The sequence below is a fragment of the Galeopterus variegatus genome, unplaced genomic scaffold (assembly GCF_000696425.1).
Source record: "Galeopterus variegatus unplaced genomic scaffold, G_variegatus-3.0.2 Scaffold452, whole genome shotgun sequence".
NCBI lineage: Eukaryota > Metazoa > Chordata > Mammalia > Dermoptera > Cynocephalidae > Galeopterus > Galeopterus variegatus.
Genome location: NW_007726563.1, coordinates 566,058 through 581,156, shown reverse-complemented (window position 1 = coordinate 581,156; position 15,099 = coordinate 566,058). Strand labels below are relative to the sequence as shown.

At 51.9% G+C, this 15,099-nt stretch overlaps 1 protein-coding gene across 1 annotated transcript; it reads right to left on the bottom strand.

Moving 5' to 3' along the window:
- Nucleotides 1-2,437: 2,437 nt before the first annotated feature.
- Nucleotides 2,438-9,101, bottom strand: PGC (progastricsin (pepsinogen C)). Its single transcript, XM_008568931.1, has 8 exons — nucleotides 9,043-9,101; nucleotides 7,249-7,316; nucleotides 7,026-7,144; nucleotides 6,424-6,623; nucleotides 4,934-5,056; nucleotides 4,210-4,357; nucleotides 3,325-3,423; nucleotides 2,438-2,590 (listed from the first exon to the last, which is right to left on the bottom strand). The coding sequence occupies exons 1-8, from the start codon at nucleotides 9,099-9,101 to the stop codon at nucleotides 2,438-2,440; spliced, it is 969 nt and encodes a 322-aa protein (XP_008567153.1).
- Nucleotides 9,102-15,099: the final 5,998 nt, after the last annotated feature.

Below are 15,099 nucleotides of genomic sequence, written 5' to 3'. Positions count from 1 at the left end.
CCCCCCCCCTGACCATCCCGGCTGGGCCCGGCCCGGCCCGACTCGGCCCCCGCACACCTCCCCTACCTCCGGCCTGCTCCCCCGCAACACCCGCCCCAGCCGCGTCCGGGGGAGCGGGAGTGGGCGCACGGCCCACGCGCCCCTCAAACTTCTTGTAAGTTCACTCCCATGCCTCCCGCCCCTTCGACTCCCAGCTCCCCGGCCGGGAAGGCCCGTGCCCGCCCCGGCCCCTCCCGCCCGGTTACATAAGGTCGCAGAGAAGCCGCCCCCGGCCCGGGCCTGAAGGGAGGGGCCGGAGGGGCTCTCCGGCTCGACGGGCAGCGCCTCCCGAGCCACGCGCCGGGGCTGGACGGACAGAGGGACGGGTGGCGGCGCGGCGCACATAGTCCCGCTCCCCACTCCAGCTCGCATCCCCCACCCACCCACCTGTCTCCGGGACCCACGGGATGGGGGCGGTGGAGGCTGGGGTGAGGATCTCGGACCCTCCGCGCAGCCCTTAACCCACTGGCCACGCTCACCTCGCTCTGAAGGTCAATCTGTCCGCCGCCCGCGCCCCGAGGCTCAGGCAACTTGTCCCAAGTTCGGGTGCCTGGCCCGCGAGCTGCGCCCGCCGCCCGCTCCCGGGCTCCTCCGGCTCCGCGCCACCAGGAGGCCCGCTCTCGTCTGCCCTTCCCGCCTCCGTCGGCACCGCCGCAGCTCCCTGCGTCCCGCCCGCGGCCACTGCCTCCGCTGTCACCGAGCCCCTCTCCTGGCACCCAAGCTCCGGCTGTCACTCCGCGCCCCACTTCCCGCCGCGCCCGACAGAGGGCAGCACCTGCCCCGCGGCCCGCCCCGCTCCTCCCCCCGACCGCGGCGGGCCTTCCGCGGCCCCCGCTGGGAAGCGTAGTCCTCGCTGCGCCCCGCGAGGCACGACGGGATTTGTAGTCCCGTTCTACTGGCCAAGGCCCACAGGGACTTGAAGATTGACTTGGAATCTTTGTTCAATTTTGTCCCTTTACAAGTTTTCTTTTTCCTCTCAGTTGCAATATCCCGAACCAGGGCTCGCTATGATACATTCTGTGGCCTGTCTGACCCCAAGGAGGGACCTCTAGCAGGCTGTCTTTTGGGGAGTCTAGGAAAGATGTAGGGTCTCAGATGGTGTGCTGTTGTCATAGAAACTACCCTGTGGCAGACCCCAGTTTCCCTCCCGGTTTGTAGTGAGGTGCAGGACTTGAATCCTGAGCTTTTATCCCTGCACCTGAGCATAATGGGCAAGTTTGGGGTCAGCTTGGTTCACAGGTGAGGATAGAATAAAATACGACTGTAGAATGGAGCTCGCCCTCCTGCTCCCCTTATGGGTTCTCCTTTTACACCCCCTCATCAGCCCAAGCTTGCTGGTACCCCACCATCACCATGTTGCCAGGCAGAATTTTTCTGATCTCCTTTCATGTCACCTTCCCCTGTTGGAAGTTAACAGGGTGCTGAGCCATCCTTCTCTGCTTTCTCTCTCCTCCTTCCCACACCAGGTTGCCTCACGTTTCTGGGTCTTTTGCTAGGAGGTTTTTAAGGAGGATAGGGATGAAATCCATAGGGATAAAACCTCTTGCTGAGTTGGTCAGAGCAAGTGGGTTTCATTCCCATGTGACCCAAGTAGATATCCCTCTTCTCTGCAGTTGAGGACCGCCCTCCTTCAAATACAGGTCCCGGGACATAGGGGTCTGGGTAAAAATACAATCAGCCTAACTCAGCCCCGGCCTTCTGAAGCCCTTCTGGAAAGTTTCTGACAGCATCACCCTCTTTCCTAAGGGACCCCATGACTGTTACAAGTGCACACATGCATCCAGCATTCCTGAGAAACTTCTAGTCCAAACCTGATCAACAGATGAGGAGATGGTTACCTAGATTTGGGATGCGTCAGACCCCTAGTCACAATGCTAGTAGACATGCATGTGGGTCCCAAGGTCACTGGAGTGGTTCTGGCGTGAGTTGGTAGATTGGGTCAGTAGAGCGTTCCAGGCGGTTAGAGTAAGGCTTCTTTGCCTTCCCTCTTGATGTCACTACCACTGTCTTCCCTTCTCCAGAGGGAAGCTGTGAACAGACTCTAAGCTCTGCAGGGTACAGGGCCCATCCCCAAGCCCTACCCTTGGCCCCATTTCTCTTAGAATCTCAGGACCCACCAGAAAACCTCCTTTCCACTCAGGAGAATGTGCTCTCAGAGTCCAGTTTGCCCTGACTCTTTCTCCCCGTTCCCTGAGACCAGGAACACCTTGTAGGTCACAACTTTGCTCCAGAAACAACAGGCTGGCCAACATGGAGACTGTTTATTATCAGAGAAAGTCCAGAAAAGAAGGCTTAATCCAGAGGGGAAATACAGAAAGAACCCCGCACAGAGTGGGGTGCCGAGAGGAAGAAGTGAGCCCAGGTGTCTAGGCCGAGAGGAAGAAGTGAGCCCAGGTGTCTAGGCCACAGTGGCAAAGCCCACCCTGTTGTTGCCCATGTCAAAGACAGAATAGTAGGACCTGAGGAAGACGTCCCCGAGGATCCACAGGGGCTGGCCGCTCTGGGAGGACAGGTAGGTGGGCTCAACTCCCACGGTGCAGTAGCCATTGTTCTGCTCAACACAGAAAGGCAGCACTCATTCATTTGCTCACACATGGACAGGGCACTGCTCAGCCCTGAGTCCTGGGCCAGGGGAACAAATGAGTGAGCCAGGGTCTCTGCCCTTGAGAGTTCACAGGTCAGCTGAGCCCCCAGAGCAGGGGCTGAGGGGAGGGGTTTCTGGAATAGGTGAAATCAGGCTGCAGTGGTCCTCTTCAGGGTCTCTTTTCTCCATGGTGGGAAGTTTCTCTTCCCATGGGCCTCCCTCTCACCCCCGATTTGGAGCAGGTCAGCCTGGTGGTTAAGCCTTGGAGCCAGATCAACTTGGATTCAAACCTTAGCCTTACTCTGACTAGCAATGTAGCCTTGGGTCAGTTACTTTACCTCTCTGAACCTCCAAGTTTTCATTTGTAAAACAGAAATGAGTATCTGCCTCATCGAATGTTGTGACAGTTAAGTGGGATTGCATAGGCAAAGTGCTTGGCCCAGTGGCTGGCTCTAGTAAGTGCTCAACCAAGAGCCCAGAACATGTCCTTGCTAATTAATAATAATAATTGACAACAGATGACACTCTTCTATTTCATAGCCTTATTCCAGAGAAGGGGGTTTAGAATCAACGAGTGGGGGAAATAAATCTGCATGGGGTCAGAAAATGGCACAAGGTAAGGAAGCTGAGCATTTCTCACTCCCCACCCCATCCTCCCACCCCCAACCATGGTGGCTCAGCCTGCAGGGACCAGTACTTACGCTGAGGATGTAGGCGGAGGGTGGTAGAGGGAACTGCACACCATTGATGATGAAAGTGAAGGTGGGCAGGTTCTGTATGTTGTTACAGTTCACAAGAAACTGCAGAGAGGAACGGGTCCCAGCTTGCCTCATCTCCTACTGAGAGTCCCCACCAGCCCTGCCATCTCAGCCCCCAGCTGCCAGGCCTGAGCCCCAAGCCTGCTTTTGGACTGGATGATGCTGCTTCAAGGGAAAGTCCTATGTAGTTACCATCGGCATTACACATGGGGACTCATATAGGGTGGGTGGAATTTGGGGAGACCTGAGGATCTCCCCAACCCAAAAACATTCCTCTTGCCTGAATTCCCCCTATGAGATTGAATCTCTGCCCTTTCTTTGCAAGCATCCGTTTAAAACACACAGATATTTAGAAAGTGCACCCCTTTGGTCCCCCAAAGTTAGTGGGAATGGGTTAATTAGGCAAGCCCTTTGCTGGGCTTAGGACAGAGGGGCAGGGGTGCATGGCCCTGTGGAGGTGAGAGAGGTGTAAATAAAGGGTTAACCCTTGTCACTCACTTGCTTAGCCCAACATTCCAGTTATTTTGCTCTTACCCCAAAGCCCAGCAATTGTTTAATCTGTTTCCTCAGAGTGACTGCAGCTCAGAAGAAATTCTTGCCTAATAATAACCTCCCATACTCCCTCAGCACAAGCATCTTAGCCCCAGTTGAAACAGCTTCCAGGCTCCCATTCTGCCCCCAGCCCTAGTTGTCCCAGGCCCCCCACCTCCGGTGCCTTGGGCAGCAAGAGGCAAGGCCATGATTAGGCTATTCTTGTGTTCCCAGGAGAAGCCATAAATGCATGTAGGCTGGCCTCTCCTGGGGAAGGGGATACCCCACCAGACGCACCTCTCCGTACTCCTCCTCCTGGGCACCTGTGGCATGCAGGAGGGCGTTCATGTACTGCTGGGGCACGGTGAGCAAAGAGGTGCCTGTATCCACAATGGCCTGGCAGCCCTCAGAGCACCAGCCAGAGGCCTCGTCACCAATGAGGAACCTGAATGATGAGAGGGGCAGCCTCAGCACCCTACCAACCCAGGGCAGCCAGGGGTGGGCTTTCCCCACTGATGAGGGAGAAACAGCTATAGCCACTAAATCAAGGTGTAGTTGGGGAACGTAAGGACTCTGCAGAGGTCAAACCAGCTATTCCCCTGTGTCACACCATACCAAAGTCTATGCAAGGCCACGTAAATGGGCATGGGATCTAGTTCTAAAAAGTTTCAAGAAAGCTTCTAGAAACACTGAAAGGGTCACTGATTCACCGTAAGGACTTCAAGCAAATTAGTACCTATACTCACCCCAGTTTCTAATCTGTAAACCAGTGGGGTTGGACTCCAGGGTCTCTTATGTTTGGGAATCAAGGCCCTACTCCTCCGTGTTTTCTCCACCCCACCTCTCTTCTCTAGACTGAGCAGGGTTTTGACACTGTACCTTTGTGGAGGCCTCACGGATCCTCTGCATCCCCCCCCCGGCACCCCTGTCCCAGCAGTACCTGGGTATGTGTGACATGGGGTGCCTCGAAGCCTGCTCCAAGGAAGTGCCACATCCCCAGGACCCCCCCCGACAGACTCACTCCTCAATGGCAATCTGCCAGTACAGCTCCTGGGTGACGGGGGCCCAGTAGATCTGCCCTGTGAACAGACTGTTGTCTACACCCCCAAAAATGACCGCTCCCCCATCCTGAGAGCCCTGCTGCCTGCAAGAGACAAAGGAAGGATAAGTCAGGGAGTGGCCGTGGAAAAGGGAGTTGTCACCTTCAGAAGGAAACACCTCCTTCTCTGGCTCCAGACTGGGGCTCCCCAAGGACAGGGCTGTGTCTCCCCCTCAGACTGGGGCTCCCTGAGGATGGGGCTGTGTCTCCACCTTAGACTCGGGCTTCCTGGATGAGCCTCTGAGAATTCCCAGTGCCTCCAGCTCTGGAATGCCACTTCCCCATGGTGTCCTGCCTCTGGAGGAGCCGCTAGTTGCTGGTCCTCCCACCCTGCCCCACTCCACTGTCTTCTGCCTTCCTCTTCATACCAGTGGTGGAAGTGTCACCAGGATCCCCAGCCAGGCCCACCTGGTTCCTTTTCTTCTGGGGATTGGAAAGAGGTGGGGCCTTGGTGGAGGGGAAGGAAGGACATTATGTGTTTGTTCCAGGGCCTCCCCTGGTAGCTGGAGAGTGGGACTTGGTGCCTCAAAGCTGACATGCAGAGTAATCGTAAACAGAGGCAGAGAGTGTAAGTCAGCAACATTAGTACAGGGTGATATTGTTGAAAGTCAGGCTCAAGTGATTAAGCCACAGAGAGTAGATGCTAACTGTCTCTAGAAGGTGGTTGGCTAATTCTTATTTTATTATTATTTTTTTTTTGTCCTTTTTGAGACCGGCCGCACCGCACTCAGCCAGTGAGTGCTGTGAGCGCACCGGTCGTGCCTATATAGGATCCGAGCCCATGGCGGGAGCGCTGCTGCACTCCCAGCGCCACACTCTCCCGAGTGCACCACGGGCTCGGCCCTGGCTAATTCTGAAAAGGAAAAAAGAAAAAGTCAGGCCCAGGCCACTCACCCCCACCCACCACTAGGATTGGAGCCCATTTGCACTAAATGACTGTTTGCTCGTGTTTGTTGGTAAGACTAACAACTTGTTAGGAGTCAGTGGTGCACCTAGACCAGAAGACTCCAGGACCAAGCCAGAACAATAGATCAAAGGAGATGAAGCAATAGGTTGCTATACAAAAGAGGTGTACAGGTAAAAAACATTTGCAGGAAGTGAGCTGGGGCCCTGGCAGGAGGCAATTCCAGGAGGTGGGGAGAATTAGAGCAGCAGCACTCAAAGCCAAGTCCACCTGGAAGTGGGAGTGATTCTGTCTTCTCAAGGAATGCAAAGTCAGAGTGGCCTGGGGATAGACACAGGAGTGGGGATTGGGGAGGATTCATAAGCCCAGGAAGGAAGGGCCCAGAACAGGAGTGGCTAGAGCCAGATGCCTACTGGGAGACCCCTAAACCCGAGAGCATTGTGCCTCAGTTGTCCAGGGCTGCAGGGGGAGTGGGACAGGAGCCAGGGACCCGCGGGTGGCTCCTCACTTGCTGAGGTAGAAGCTGAAGACTTCGCTGGTGAGGGCGCCCTCCCGCAGCATGCCATGCAAGGCTGTGGTGGCCCCACCCACAGACAGGTCAGAGTAGGCCATGCCCATGATGCCATCAAACTGTGTGTAGACAAAACTGGTACCCGGCTCATTCTCACTCAGGCCAAACTCCTGGTCAGGGACCTGGATGCTCTGGACCTGGAGGGTGGACACAAAGGAGGAGAGGTGACAAGACTGACTCCACCTACCTCCCTCAGGTCCCCGCAGAGACCCCTCAAGTAGCCTTCCCTGACTACCGCAGCATGCCTCCCTGACCTCATCTCTCTCTGCTGGATTTACCAGGCTCCAGGCTCTTTAAGGAAAAGGACCATGTCTCGTTGATCATGGTGTCCCCAGTGCCTGGCACATGCATGCCCTCAGCAAATGCTTGAGGAGTGAATGAACCAGCCCCTCCTGCACCGACTTCCTGTCCTGTACACCAGGGCACTGGCATCTCCATCGTGTTTCAGGGTCTCCATCTAAGTCTCCCCATCCAGCTCAGAGTCCTGGCCTGCATTCCCCACATCCTGGGCTGGGGAGCAGCATGCAGCAGCTACTCACAGTCAGAGTGTCATAGCCGAAGAAGCCAGTCAGGCTGCCGCTGCCATACTGCAGGGAGAAGGTCTGCCCGTCGGAGGAGTAGGTGGAGGACTGGCTGGGGTTGAAGAGGGAGTGGCTGTCTGCAGGGAGGGTGGAGGCGGGAAGGCAGGCTGTTGAGGGGAGGCTGCCCGGCTCTCAGGCCTGTGGGGCTCCCACCTCAGCCCCTCACTCAGCCTGTGCTCACATCCTGGGGCCTCAGCATCCCCCAGGCACCGAGTCAGGAGGTAGCCAGCCTTGGCCCCCAAACCCTTTCTGACAGATGGAGGAGCAAATGGGCCTCAGGGCAGCCCAGCATTCCCCCAACCCTCCAGGATCCTGAGATAGCATAAGGTGGGGCCAACGAGAGACCCTTGGGCCACGGGTGTCACGACCCAAACCCCAAGGCTTCAGTAGGGACCAGGGAAATGCTTAGAAAGTGAACAAACCACTACAGGATGGGGACCCCATCCTATATTGTTCTGTCATGTCCCTTGGAGACACTCAGTGAGAACTTAGTAAATAGTGGAGTGGAGTAGAATGGAATGTTGTGGAAAGACTGGGATGGAATGGAATGGAGATTCTTCATGCGGAATGAAATGGCATTGCCCAGAGTGAACAGAATGGGGTAGAGTGGAATAAAATGGGCCCCATCTCAAGGGTCCTCCTACCGCCTCGCTCATTGGCTCGCAAATATCCACAAATACCTTCCCAGGAAGGGGACAGGGACTTTTCAAGCATGTGTACATTTTTTAAAAAGATTTCAAAGTTTGTCCCAAAGAGAGTCCTTTCCTATGATGGCCCTCAGATGCCTGGCACCAGCTGGACTTGATGGAGCACGAAGTAAGGGGAACAGCACTAGGTGGGACTCAAGAGACAGGGTCCTAGTTATGTCCCCACTGCTAATTGTGTGGCCTGGGGCCTATCCCTGCTCTTGCAGGATACCAGGACCACCGGGAAGTTGGCCTGGGTGGTCTGGAGCCCAGATCAGCTCTGGAGCTGGAATTTAAGGACCATGGTTTCTGTTCTTGTCTCCATGGGCACAGTCACCCACCTGGGTGTCTTCCTCCTAGATTTACTTGCCACCATTGCTTAAGGGGTCTCTGCAGGTCCACCCTGGCCTTGCTCTGGGTTCCAGAATTCCTGCTTCTTTCAGTTCTTTCCTCATCTTAATCTCCGTTTCCTCTGGACCCTGTGTTCTCCAGAAATTCTCCACTGCTTGCCACCATTGCTTAAGGGGTCTCTGCAGGTCCACCCTGGCCTTGCTCTGGGTTCCAGAATTCCTGCTTCTTTCTGTTCTTTCCTCATCTTAATCTCCGTTTCCTCTGGACCCTGTGTTCTCCAGAAATTCTCCACTAAACCCCTTCACACTGAGCTATGAAGCCTGATAGCTGCTTCATGCTGACCACCTCTACCGAATTTGCATATCAAAATAAGTTTCTGAAAAGAGCCAGCTCTTCACCTAAGGATACCCTTTAATGGTGGACTAGTAGGCAGTGTGGCAGGGTGGGAGTCCTCTTGATGTCCTGAGAAAACCACTCTGTAGGTTTTCTCCTGACACCTCAAGGTGCAGAGATTTACATTGACTGGTATCTCTGCTTAGATGATTTTGGCATCTGCCAGTAAATTGGGGGCCTTAAGGAAATTTTTAGAAAGGATTATTTTATCCCTTCTCCAGAAAAGATGGTTCCTTTCTGTGGGAAGAAACCATACCCACCACTCGGGGGCTGCTTGGACAGTAGTCCTCCCTACTCTCTTGGTTTTAGGTTAGTTTTTTCAGGTCAGTTGGAGGAAAGGACTGTGCTTTTTCCTCTGACTGGAAGTTTCCTGAAGGCATGACCTATGTCTTCTCCCACCTCTGAGTCCTATCCAACACCAGCAAAGGGAGCCTTTCTACAGGTAAGAAAGAGACAGGTGGCGTGTCCCCAGGCCAGGCTGCCCCTTGCAGGGCTCCCGGCTCCCACCTAGGTGCCCTGCACCAGCAGCCAGGCCCCAGACTCACTTGACCACTGATGCCTCCAAGAGCTGGAGGCAGACCAAGGCCACCACCATCCACTTCATGATGCCGATTCCCAGCTGGCCACAGAGGAAAAGCCACTCCAAGTTCTGCAGTCACAGTGGAGTGAAGACCTAAGCGCACCTCCTTCCTTTATACCCCCAGGATCTAGCCCATGTCCTGCCTTCCTGCCCTGGGCAAACATGACCCCAACCCAGGGTGTACCCTGTGTTCCACATATCAGTTGTTTCCGTGTATTTTTCCTTTTTCAGGGTGACCACAACAGACTTTTCATCTTATTGACTTTTAGATACAAGCAGTGGAGGCCAGGAGATGTGAGTGAGAAGGAGAACAAAGTGACCGTAAGATGGTGTGGCAAAGATGACTTCTCATCTGGGAACCGGAGGCACGATGTGGGCATTTTGGGGTGAGGGCCGGAAAAAGGTAGAGCCAGAGTGAGGGCATAGGATCTATAGGCAGGGGTTCTCAACCTCGGCACTACTGACATTTTGGAACAAATAATTCTTTGTCATGGGCGCTGTCCTGTGCACTGTAGAATGCTTAGCAGGAACCCTGGCCTCTACCTATTAGATGCCAGGAGCAATCAATCCCCCAGTTGTGACAATCGAAAATGTCTCCAGGCATTGCCAAATGTCCTCGGTCGGGGGGCAGGGGGCAAAATCACTGAGAACTGCTGATCTGTAGGTGATGCACTTGGAGGTCTGACTCAAGTCCTGCTTCCCAGCACCCCCAAACCCTTGTATGTGGGGAATTAAGAGTTCAGTAGCCAGGGTGATGATGGTTATGATACTGGTGGTGGTGAGGGCGGTGCTGACAGTGGTTCAGTAGTGCTGATGCTGGTGGTGGCGCTGGGATGCCCAGGGCTCAAGTCAGAGCTATTTAGCGCAGCTTCAGAGGCTTTCAAGGTCAAACAGGGCATTTGGAGAAATTCTCATCATAATTCAGCAAGTGCTCAGGACACAATCACAGAATAAGCTCCGCTGGCTTCTGGCTGTGCCCCTCATACTAGACTAGAAGGGAGGCTTGGAGCAGGGGCATGAGAGCAGGGGACACATCTGCCATCTGCCCCTTGTTTCTGTTCTGCATCGTCTCTCTCCTCCCATCCTGTTGCACTTCTGCCCATCTTGAGTTCTCCTCGTGCTCACCATTACCCTCTCCCAAGCCCTTTTTCTGCCACCCAAATCTAATTTATACTGTCCCTCATCCCCACGCTCCACTGCTACCCCTCCCCCCCACCCACCCCCACTCCGCTTCCCAGCTACAAGCTTCTCATTGCCTGAAGTGATCTACAGCTGGCCCAATGCCCACTAACCTGGCCCAGGAAAGCTCTCCACTGGGGGTGAGTGAAAACAGTCCCCATGCCAGCATCCTCTCTGCTACCTTGTAACCCGAACTCAGGGCTCCAAGCAGATTTGTTAAGTCCTCGGCCCCAGGTAGAAGGCCAAGACCAGACCTGCCGAACACTGATATCATCCAGCCAGTGGGGGATTTTCCGCTCTGGCCACTGTCACCCACTGCCCAGCCAGAGCCCTGGAACTTCCCAGGGCCCTGTGATGGAGGAAGGCAGGGAGGGACCCAGCACAGCGAGGGAGGTCCCTGCCTGATTGTGTCCCAAGGCCAACTCTGCCCATTCCTCCCTACAGTCCTGAGATACACTAGACTCGAAGGTAGAAGGCAAGGCAGAGATGCCTTCCCTGGGGTAGGGGATCCCCAGATTTGGAAAAACAAGCAAAAGAAAGTTGTACAGTCCTTGAAATTTTCCCAAATTTTATGAAGGTAGCAGACTCCGTGGATTACCCTAGGTCTTGAGGCCTACCAGACTCCCCTCATGTGCCTCTAGGGACCCTGTCCTTAACTGGTAGGACCTCAGGAGTCTGGCAGCTGCCAGGCTAACCTTTCCCAACCCTGGTCACACCACATCCCTTCTGACATCCCTGGCCTACTGCACCAAGCCAGGGCATCCCTGCTTGGTTGTCAGGCCCTGGGGTTGCAGCCCCTGCCTACCCAACCTGATCTTCTGACAACTCAGCCAGTCTCGTCGGGGCGCCCAGGCATCCCAAGTCCTCTCTTGCCCCTGTCCTGCCCCACCCCCCATATCTGGAAAGCCCACTTTCTCCCTTCTGTGTGTCAAATTCCTCCCTCTATCAAGGCCTCTCTTCCAGGAGTCAGGGATCTGCGTAGCCTGAGGTCACATCAGACGTCATCCAGGGCCACCTGCTGCCAAGTACGGAGGCTTCTGATCAAGTTTAGAGGAAGCCTGACCTGCTGGCTCCCATCTGAGTTCATCTTCTAACCCTAAACAATGCACACTCAGCTGTGTGCTCCCCTTGGTGCTGGATCTCACACTGTCTGGGATTAGTCTCTAGTTGTTTCCCAGGGGTATGTTTCTTCTCTCCATAGCCTAGAAGCTCCTAGACAGCAGAGACTGAGGCTTCTGCTTCCCTGAGCCTGGCCCAGAGCTCAGGAACTTCTGAATAGAGTAGATGGAACCCATGGGATTGTTCTCGATGGAGCTTCTCAGATTTTCACCCCACATCCCAAAGGAATCTTCTCAAAATCCAGTACTTGAGACCCCCTCATGGTGGTCATCTCCCAGAAAGGAGGCATTTCCTCATCACCCTTGAGTCTCATTTCCTCTAAGTATCACCTGCCTCAATACTCATCAATCCCCACCCCCAGTGGCTAACTAAAATAAAATCCAAACTTGTCACCTTGGCCTTCAGGACGCACTCAGTCTGGTCCCATCCTACATTTCCAACTCATCTTATACTACTAACCTATGCACACTCCTTGCTTTCTCCCAAGGAGGTCTGTTATTTTCCAACCTCCATGCCTTTATCCATGCTGTGCCCTCCATCTGAAATACCCTTCCCAAGTATATCCACCTGCAAAATCTCATCCTTCAAGACCCAGTACAAATGTCACAAAGTCCCCCCTGTTGTGCTCACCTTCTCTCAAACTGACCCCTATTGTGGAGAGCTTTGCTTTTCTTCCCCTTATGGTACTTATTTCATACCATCTTATGTCCCAGTGACTTGTCACAAATCCTACAGCTTTTAACTCAAAGAAGAGGTCTCTTCCTGTGCTCCTTAAACAGCACAAACCCATCTTTCAGAAGGTCTATTAAAGTGACACTGGGAGCTAGGAGTGTCTCTAGAAGAAGTGGCAATCACATAGCATGCACACTGCCACTGCTAATCCTTCACCCATGGAAGACATCACTAATCAATCTTTCCCACATTCTAAGGGAAGGCCTTAGAATCTTTCCCAATCTAGTGCTCCATGCAGCCATCCTTAATCAATCATAAAATGACAATCCCCAAGCCCTTTAGTGGAGGGCATTTTTAAAAATTGTGGATACTGAAATCCACTTAAAATTCTATATATATATCAGTTTTTTTTAAATCAAGGCAACTTGAAACTATAACCATTTACACCTTTCTAAATTAACTTCCAGCTCTTAACATATTCATTCAGGTTTTAACATAGCTGTGATCAGTGTGCAAATGTAACTTCTGTTCTGCTCTTGACACTTAGAGTTACTGCATGAACACATTTTCCTGCATTAGAATGGGCCACATTCTTATCACTTTCGGTGGCTGTGCGGTGCTTTATCTTCGTGGTAGCTGGGATTACTTGGCCCTATTCAGGGTCCAATTCCTCATTGCTATCCATAGCACTTGGGCTCACAAACCAAAAATCATCCAAAGGAGTAGAGTAGTCAGCTCCCCATTATCAGAGTCCTTCAAGCAGAAGCTAAAGCAGCACCTCTTGGGAAATACTGGTAGGGGGAGTCTCTTGCAGTGGTTGTGAGATTGGGCCAGGGATCTGAGTTTTCCCCATGTGTTCTAACCCCTGAGCTTGTCGCCTCAGCTTTGGGGACAAGTATTCTATAAGCCTTAAGTCTTTGGCAGCTGTCTACATGAATTTGTAGTTAAAGTTTCAGCTATTGTCTTGGTTTCCTTAAATTTTGTATATGTGTTTTATACTTACACCATTAGTTCAACCAAACCTATTGGGGACATACTAGACCTGAGATTTTTTTTTTCAAGTGCATGGATTTATGCTTTTTTTTTTTTTCTTTTTGAGACCGGCCGCACCACGCTCAGCCAGTGAGCGCACCGGTCATCCCTATATAGGATCCAAACCCGCGGCAGGAGCACTGCTGCGCTCCCAGTGCCGCACTCTCCCGAGTGCACCACAGGGTCGGCCCGATTTATTTATTTTTATTTTTATTTTGACATAGTTCTAGATTTACAGAAAAGTTGCAAACATAGTACAGAAAGTTCCCGCATACCTTTTATCCAGCAACCCCTAATGTTAACATTTTACATAATAATCACAGCACAATTATCAAACCCAGGAAATTAACCCTGACATAATACTATTAAGAAATCTACAGACCTTATTTTAAATTTCATCAGTTTCCCACTAATGTCCTTTTTCTGGTCCAGGATTCAATCTAGTTTTCCACATTAAATATAATTTTCATGTCTTTTTAGTCTCCTCCAAACTGTGATAGTTCCTCAGTTTTTCTTTGCCTCTCATGACCTTGCTACTTTTAAAGAGTACTGATCGGTTATTTTGTAGAATGTCCCTCAATTTAGGTTATTCTGATGTTTTCTCATGATTAGATTGAGGGCATGCATTTGGGGGAAGAACGCCACAGAGGTGATGTACCCTGCTCATTGCACCATTATCAGGATATACATGATGCTGATTTGTCTTATTACTGCTAATTTTTTTTGTGATGCTTTTTGGTGGCTGGCCAGTTTAGGATCCGAACTCGTGACCCAAACCCATGACCTTGGTGTTATAAAGCTGTGCTCTAACCAACTGAGCTAGGCAGCCAGCGCATTACTGGTAATTTAACCTTGATTGCTTGGTTGGGTTGAGGTTCTACCAGGTTTCTCTATTGTACAGTTTCTATTTTTTCCCTTGGTAAATAATAAATATCATCTGGGGAGATAATTTCATACTGTGCAAGTATCCTGTTTCTCATCATTCTTCTGCCCACTAATTTTAACATCCGCGAATGGTTCTTGCCTGCAGCAGTTATTACAGTGGTATTTGCCTAATGGTGATTTTTTTTTTTTTCTATTTCCTTCATTTCTTCAATATCTATTAATTGGAGTGCATCTGTAAGGAAAACCTGTCCTTTCTCCTTCATTTATTCAGTTGTTTATTTATACAAGTATGGACTCATGAATATTTGGATTTTTTTTCCCTATGGATTTTGGTGCTTAAATTGTTACAATTTCGATCTTTGCTCCTTTTAATCATGCATCCCTCACAACAATCCCACAACATAGGCTGCCTTATCCCCATTCTACAGAGGAGTCCATTTTATCTGTCTGTATTTCAGACATCTGGGAGTAGATCTCTGTGTGTATGAGTGGAGAAACAGACTGATTGTTTTTTCTCTGGTCTGTTGATTAGCTTACCTTTACTTGCAGACAACTGCTTGCTTGTCTGACTTTGGTGGAAAGGGGGATGTATTGGGTGGACAGAGAGTCATTGTCAGGGTCAAAGAATGAAAAAAAAATCAAAGTCACAGAGCAACTCAGCTGCAGGAAGGAGAGGGATACAGTGAAGCCTCAGGATCAACTAGGATTTGGATCCAAACACCCCTAGGAGACCCGTACACTGTTTCTTATTCCTGCTTCCTGTCTCTCTCACTTTCCCCCTGTAGGTTGGCTTGCTCCATGTAACTGACCAACAGCAGCTGAGTTTTACATCTCCGTAAAGAGTGAAAACAAAATTCCCAGGAAAGGTCTCTGATTGGCCCATCTCAGGTCAGGTGCCCACTCCTGGACCAGGCAACTGTGGCAGCGGTAGGATCAGGTAAGGACCTGCCGCTCCCTCAGGAGAGTATGGACTGGAGAGTGTGGCCTGGAGTAGTCCCCAGAAGAAGTAAGAGGTGTTTCTGGGCAAATAGTCTCGAAAGGTGTCCTTGCAGGTTTATTTTTTTATTTTATTTTTTTTTAAAAGATGACCGGTAAGGGGATCTTAACCCTTGACTTGGTGTTGTCAGCACCACGC